Source organism: Aplysia californica, unplaced genomic scaffold (assembly GCF_000002075.1).
Source record: "Aplysia californica isolate F4 #8 unplaced genomic scaffold, AplCal3.0 scaffold00056, whole genome shotgun sequence".
In the NCBI taxonomy this organism is placed as follows: Eukaryota; Metazoa; Mollusca; class Gastropoda; order Aplysiida; family Aplysiidae; genus Aplysia; species Aplysia californica.
The window spans coordinates 437158-444657 of NW_004797326.1; the positions used below are offsets into that span (position 1 = coordinate 437158).

The 7500-nt window shown below is 43.2% G+C and overlaps 1 protein-coding gene across 1 annotated transcript in view; it reads left to right on the forward strand.

The window, feature by feature from the left end:
- The window catches only part of LOC101863003, a 20006-nt gene that overhangs the window by 5231 nt on the left and 7275 nt on the right, over positions 1-7500 (forward strand). The window contains exons 4-5 of the mRNA XM_013079550.2: positions 2104-2261; positions 6395-6572. Of these exons, the coding sequence (XP_012935004.1) occupies positions 2104-2261; positions 6395-6572 (336 nt within the window). The remainder of the gene's footprint in view (positions 1-2103; positions 2262-6394; positions 6573-7500) is intronic.

Below are 7500 nucleotides of genomic sequence, written 5' to 3' on the forward strand. Positions count from 1 at the left end.
AAAAGGCAAATGAAGCGACACAGTTGATTGTGGATATGGTTGTGAAATGGAGCAATGAATGGAAGCTTACCTTGAATGAAACCAAGAGTGAAGTGTGCTTTTTCTCATCATGGGTGAAGGAGGCAACGTGGCAACCAATAATTCAGATCGAAGGGAAAAAGATACCATTCAACACCACTCCACGCCTGCTGGGAGTCTACCTGGATAGACAGCTAACCTTCAACAAGCACATTGAGGAAGTGTCTAAAAGTGCAACCTCAAAAATGAAGGTTATCGGTGCTGTCAGCAACTCAAAATGGGGCTGGGGTAAGGAGTCGCTCAAAAAAGTATATAAGATTTTTGCGAAAAGAAAGATGGATTATGCTGCCCCAGCGTGGCAGCCTTTTGGCTGAGTGAGACTAGTGCAAAGGCCCTGGACAGAATACAAAACAAAGCCCTCCGACTTGTATCAGGTCAGCTGAAAACAACACCAACAGAAGCGCTGCGCTATGAGACCAGAACTGAGCACTACACCACCTATACAAAAAGAACATGCCTCAAGTCTGTAGAGATGGCTAAGAGATTACCAGACAACCATCCTAGAAAGAAAGCCATTGATTAAGCAGTCAAACCTAAAAACAGCACGAAAAGTTGGTTTCGGATGGGCACCGATCTAGCAGACCACCTCCCGCCAGAAGCAGAAAATCGATGGCCGATCAATCTGGTGAGAGTTTGTTCATGGGAGACCCATGGCGAAATTGAAATTCGGACAGAACTGAGAGGAGTAAAAGGAAAAGGTGATGATCCTGTAAAAGCACGTGAAGCAGCAGAGTACGTGATCAAAGAGGTTGGTGCGGATGTGACAATTTGGTAATTTTCACCGATGGATCGGCTGTCGCAGGATACCGCGAAAGTGGAGCAGCAGCAGTGGTGATAATGAATGATGAACCAACACGAACAGAAATTATTAAAACTAAAGGTGTATTCCTTACGTCATCTTATGACGAGGAATGTCAGGCAATGATGTCTGCTGCACAATGGATTGCTGACAATTGCCACAGCAGAACCAATGTGCTGATCTTGACTGACAGTCAGTCCCTCTGCAAGGGACTGCTAGGAAACAGCTCGGACATGAACGATTTGCGCGCAAGTTCAGTGAAGCCACAGCCAAAATAAAAATCCAGTGGATTCCAAGCCATGTTGTAATAGAAGGAAATGAGGCAGCAGACCAAGCTGCTGATGAAGCCAGAGAGATTGAGGGAGACAGACGACCAACGACAAACAGAAGAGTCTTTCCAATGATCAAGAGAGAAATCAGAGACCCACCATGTAGAACTAAGTACCACCACCTGGAACATGTGTATTCTGGGTACTCCTTTAAGCGGGAACAAAAATATTCACATGTCGCAGGGACCAGGTTGAGCTAGCGAGCCTGCTGTCGGACCATCATTGGAGCCTAAGATGGTATAAGAACTTTGTAAATGAAGAGCTCAGCCCATAATGCCGAAGATGCGGCCATGAAAAGGGGGATATCAAACATAAGTTTGAATTTCCAGGAACAATGGCAATTCGAATGGAGTTATTTGGACGATTGGAGGTGCCGCTAAGCATATTGACAATGGAGCCGAAAAAGAGCCTCGCTCTCGCTCGAAGATTTCTTTGTAGAGTCCATCAGGCCCATTAAGGAAACAAAAACCCCAAAAAAATCATCATCATCATCATCATCATCATCATCATCATCATCATCATAATCATCATGAGACGACTCCTTGAGCATCATGTAATTGCGCGTGTACACTTGCTGATGTTATTAATTCTAATATCTATATATTCATCCGATTATTCATTTCCAAAAAGCAAGAACATTAACATGTCGAAAAATTAAAAGTAATGATAATAATATTATATTTCACTCGGTTTTCTCGTCTTCCCCTCCCTGTCTTCCCAAATTCTCACCATTTCTTAACTTAATTAACTTATGTGTCAATCATTACGGCAGTAGTGATGAAGAATCTTCAAATACAATTTTTATTGGCGAAATCTTTATTTTCATTTAATGCCTTTTTCGATAAACAAGTCAGAATCAGCATAGACCTAAATATTTTTTCCCTTCTTTCCATCCAGCCGTTACTTATACCCCTGTTTGTGATCCACCTCGGTTGTGTGGGAACAACAACAACAGGGTGTGTGTCACCTGTACTGCTGATGGGATCCCAAGTGGAGTCAGAGGGACCTATTTTTGCGCACTGTACACTACTAGATCTAGATCTCACCATCCACAAGTATGTATATTGTGCTGTGCCCTAAAAAATACTTTCCTACTTACTTACTTTTACCTTTTTATCCTCTGTTGCCTTTGAGCGTCGAGGGGAGATGCAGTTTTCTATGGTAGGTCAGCTCCGCAGCTCTTTCAGTTGTGATGTTATGTTTTGTGAGGGTTTAGGGTTTCCTTGACACCCTCGATCCACCTTTTGCGTGGCTTTCCTCTTCCTTTATAGCCTGAGTGCTTGGTGTTGTAGGCTCTCAAGGCTGGCTGGTCAGGTGACAATTGTAAGAGGTGGCCAAACCATTTTATCCTCTGTCTTTCTATGTAACGCAGGCAGGACTCAGTGTCGATAGCTGCTCTTACTTCTTCATTTCTCTGCCTGCCTCGTCTTGTGATGTTAATGGTTTGCGGAGGCATTTCATTTCGCATGCGGTGATTTTGCTGTCATGGGTTTTGCTAAAAGTCCGGGTCTGGCACTGATAACATAATGTTGGTATGAGTATTGAGGTAATAGGCTGTCTCTTTGTGTACATGGAGATGTTTGGATGAGATTGGAGGGATGCGAGCTGGTAGGTGACAGCGTTCGCTTTTTGAGTTCGCATTTCTATTTCTCTGTCAATGGATCCGTTTTTCAAAAAAGTTCTCCAAGATATTTAAACTCCTTCACCTGTTTCAGTTGTTTACTATCGACATGGATGTTCAGGGGACTATTGCTTTGGCTGACTTTCATAACTTCTGTTTTTGATGTGCTTATTTTCATGTTGAATTTCTCACAGCTGTTGTTGAGTTCGGTAGTTTGATTTTGGAGGCTTTGTTGGTCATGATGAATAAGATATTAGTCGTCTGAGAACTAAAATTTAGTTAGGCTTTCTAGGCTTTGGTTTGCGCCTTGCGTTATTGTGTCCATATATATTTTAAACAGGAGTGGATATAGAACACACCCCTGTCGTACTCCAGATCTTACTTTGAACCAGTCTGTATTGCCTTCTTTCATTCTTACTGAGCTTCTGCTGTTGGTATATAGAACTCTGACATTATCTAACATTTACCCTCTGACGCCATACTTTTCGAGTGTCTTTCAGAGTTTTGCATGGTTTTCTCTGTCAAAAGCCTTCGCCTCGTCTATAAAGACCATGTTGGATTCTTTGTTGTGTTCGATTGTCTTTTCACATATCTGTCGTAATGCGAATACAGCATCCGTGCATCCCCTTCCTTTTCGGAATCCAAACTGAGCTTTGCTCAGATTTCTCTCTACAATAGGTCTTATGCACTGTTCTAGTATCTTTGCGTATATTTTCCCTGAGTGGCTTAACAAGGACATGCCTCCGTAGGTTGTGCAGTGTGTTGCCGTTTTCTCCATAATGATACCACTATGGCTTTCTGCCAGTCTTCTGGGCATTTTCTTTGCTCCCAGGCTCTGTGGAAAATTCGCCTCAGCCACAGTATACCGGTGTTTATACAAACTCTTATGGCTTCCGCTGTGATGTCATCTGGTCCTTGGGCTTTGTTCTTGGGGCTGGTTTTGAATGCCTTTTCTATTTCACTGGGAAGTATTGGTGGCTCTGTTTGATCTCCATATGATAGTTGTTGTCCGTGGCAAGCGTCTGGGTTGAGTAGTTCTTGGAAGTAATTTTTCCTTCATGTCTTAATGACATGTTTGCCGAGAACGGCTTTTCCCTCTTTATCGTTTATAATGCAGGTTGGGTTGTGACGGTCTTTCCTTACCCGCATGCTCTTCACACTTTTATAAAAATTCTCTTGGGTTTTCCTTGCAAATTTTAATCAGTTCCTCGCTACATATTTTCCATGCATTTTCTTGAGCAGTTTTGATGATTTTTTTGGTCTCTCTTCTCGCTTTCCTGTATTCTATATAGTCTTCTTCGGTCTTTGACTTCTGCCATTTCTTGAATTTCTTCTTTTTCATTCTAATTGCTTCTTTGGTTTCATCATTCCACCAGAAAGTTGTTCTGTCTTTGTTTCCACCTATTTGTTTGGTGCCACAGCTGTTCTTCATATTTCTGACAGGGATTTTTTGAATGTTTGCCATTCGTCTTCTACGTCTTTGATCTCAGGTGACAGTATGTTGTACTCCTTGGTAATGTCAGCCTCGACTGCTTTCTTGATGTCTGGTCTTCCAATTTTCTTAGGTTAGTCGTGGTTTTTCCCCTGTTCTTCTTTGTTTGCTTTACGTTGTTGGTTGTGAGAGTATCACAGGTCTATGGTCCGTGTCGATGATGTAGTTTGGAACCGCTCTCGAATCTTTGGCTGTGTCTTTGTTTTCTGAGCATCAGGATGAAATCAATTTGTCACTCCATTTGTAACAGATCTTGATTTGGCTTTGTCTATGTTGGAAACACGTGTTCGTAATCATCATGTCGTGCTCAGCGCATAGGTTTAGTATCATTTCTCCATTGTTGTTGCAGTCTGTATCTTTATCGCTATGGTGTCCCAAGTACTCTTCCCAGGGGGTTCTTCTTCTCTGCCATTTAAGTCTCCCAAGATAAGCATATCTTCTTTGTTCTTGATGGTGTTAATATGGTCACTCAGGTCTTGGAAATATGATTGTCTATCTTCCTCTGTATAGCTGTCGTTACAGGGAGCGTATGTTTGGATGTATGTAGTTGTTTTGCCACTCTCTATGAGTTTTAAGCTCACTATTCTATCTGAGATCTGATTGATTTAATAGATTTTTTCCATTTTAGCTGAGTGTATGATGAAAGCTCTACCATGTTTGACTCTCTCATTTTAAGGTGTTCCGCTCCAGATCAGGAGGTAGCCTTTATGGATCAGCTTGCTGTAGTTACCTCTCTTCTTTATGTCTGACAAGCCCATGATTGCTATTTTCTGTCTTTCCATGAAATCCACTATTTCTGGTTCTCTGTCTCCAAGTCTGCTGACATTCCATGTGCCTATTTTAATCGCTGTTCTAGCTCGCTGTCCGTTTACTTTTCCTGGTTGTTTTCCGTTTGAATCTGTCCGTGTTTTCTCCTTTGATTGTTTCGTAGCAGTAATTATCCGCCGTCGGCTTGCTCGGCCAGTCACGGTTTCACCAGATCCCCCCTTTGCCAGCAACGTTTCGAAGTGACCCGGGTCGGTCTTCATGGCTAGCGTAACGCCTCAGTGACATAAAGTCACACCGTACCTCACCCAGACCCACCTATCCCCTGCTTTGTCTTGTTTCCACCTCCCCCGACGAGGACGAAAGGTTGAACTTTGGGAGGCTTTCCACCTGCTTTAAATATGCCTTCGTTATTTCAAATGTAGAAGAAGACAGAACTCAAGCTTAGTGAGCTGTGTATGAAGCAAAAGGACAACTTCTATTTAATAGTACAGTGATATTGCAGAATGGGAGAATGGAAGAACGGGAGAACGGTAGATACAGAAACAAAATCCCTTTTGAATAACCGAGAGAGAGGGGGGTGGAGGGAGGGAGGGAGAGAGAGAGAGAGAGAGAGAGAGAGAGAGAGAGAGAGAGAGAGAGAGAGAAAGTGTGCGTATATATATACTTCAGCTTAAGTTAAGGACCACTTGCAAACGCTCTGAATGGTCTTCTTGGGTCGACCTGCACGTGGACGTTCTTGGACTTATCCAGTGGCTTGATGTTGGACAATGATACATGTAGAGAGTGACACTACGAGCCTTCTGGCAACTTTTCGGGCTCAAATTCCATCCTGGAGCCATGCAATAGCTCTGGCACGATCAAAGTCTCTCAGCTTTCGTCTTGGTGGTATGTTGATGCCATACAGGATTTTGTGCAAACAGCGGCTTATATTGCCACCAAAGTGAGCACAGTTCGAGACCGTACGTCCGTTTATGACGTGCACCAGAAATTTTAACTGACGAATGTCCGTGGTGTCGCACACGAGTCTTTAAAAAACAGTAAATTTCACTATAATTCCCCGAGGATTTCCCTGCTCCAAGTGGTGGTTTTGGTCCTTTAGGAGGTTTTGCAGTACGCAGATAGAGATAGCGATAGATGGAGAGCGAGAGAGAGCGAGAGAGAGAGAGAGAGAGAGAGAGAGAGAGAGAGAAAGAGAGAGAGCGGGAGAGAGAATATGTGCGTGTGTGTGTGTGTCTGTGTGTGTGTTTGGAGTGTGTAATTACCAGTTGTAAGACCTTCCGGCTGTATCAGATCAATGTGATCCACAGCAGATACAAGTTAGTGATGTAACTGACGGCGTGAATAACAACAGACGAGCAGGCTACTCCTGCACTGCCAGTGTACTTGTGACAAGGCTGGGCCCAGGAACTCACTACTTCCAGATGCACCTTTATCAGACCGGGCACACTGGAGTCTTCAGCGCTTTCAGCAGTCCTATTTCTTTATGTAAGTAATTTTACTTTAGACTCTGAACAAAAGTTGAACACGGGCAAGATTGCCTGTATTGCGTTCCATGAGTTGAACGTGCTTTTTAATACGGGGTGCCCACTACGGATGGATCGGCCGATCGCCTGACCCGATCGCCTCAAAAACAAACGTGTTTGTTTTCAGTTTCAGGCGATCGAGTCGGGCGATCGGCCTGATCCAGCTGTAGTGGGCACCCCGTATAACACTTTACCCCCGATCGGCGATGATTCAGGAGCGGTTTGTTAACTGGGCAAGACCGGCGGTCAAATTTTTGTCAGCTGGACTGTTGACTAGAGATTTATTGCTGATAATGATTTTCATTCAGTTTTAAGTAATTCCAAACAAACTTGTATCAACATTCAAAAGCGCCTTGCCGATTTGAAGGCGCTCAAATAGACACGTGGAATTCACTGTTGTTTTGTCGAGACATAGCCTCATTCCTTCGCGTTTGTTATCGCACCGGCTCGTAACTTTAAATCGTCACCCTTCAAGCCTTTATGTCGTGGAACTTCGTACTTCGTACGAGGCCAAACCGAACACGTTGATCTAGATCTACTTGGAACAGCGTCACTGGTACAGTATCAATTGACTTTTTGTAATCATACAGGACAGTTTTTATTACATATTTAACGGGTCCAGTGCATGTCGATATTTTGTGTGGGGGTGTAGAAAGTACGAGTAAAATACTGGAGGCCAGGACCAGCAGTTTATTGCCTCTCACTTTCAGTTTGTTTTCTAGCCTAATAGTGTTTCTTTTTCTGTGCCGATCAAGTCATTTCTATTAATCTCAGTAACTCCATAATATGTTATTCATAATATTGTTTCTTGACACAACCGCATATTTTAGATCTTTCACATTATATTACAATGTTTACAGTGGTGTGTGTGTGAGTGGGGGAGGGGTGGG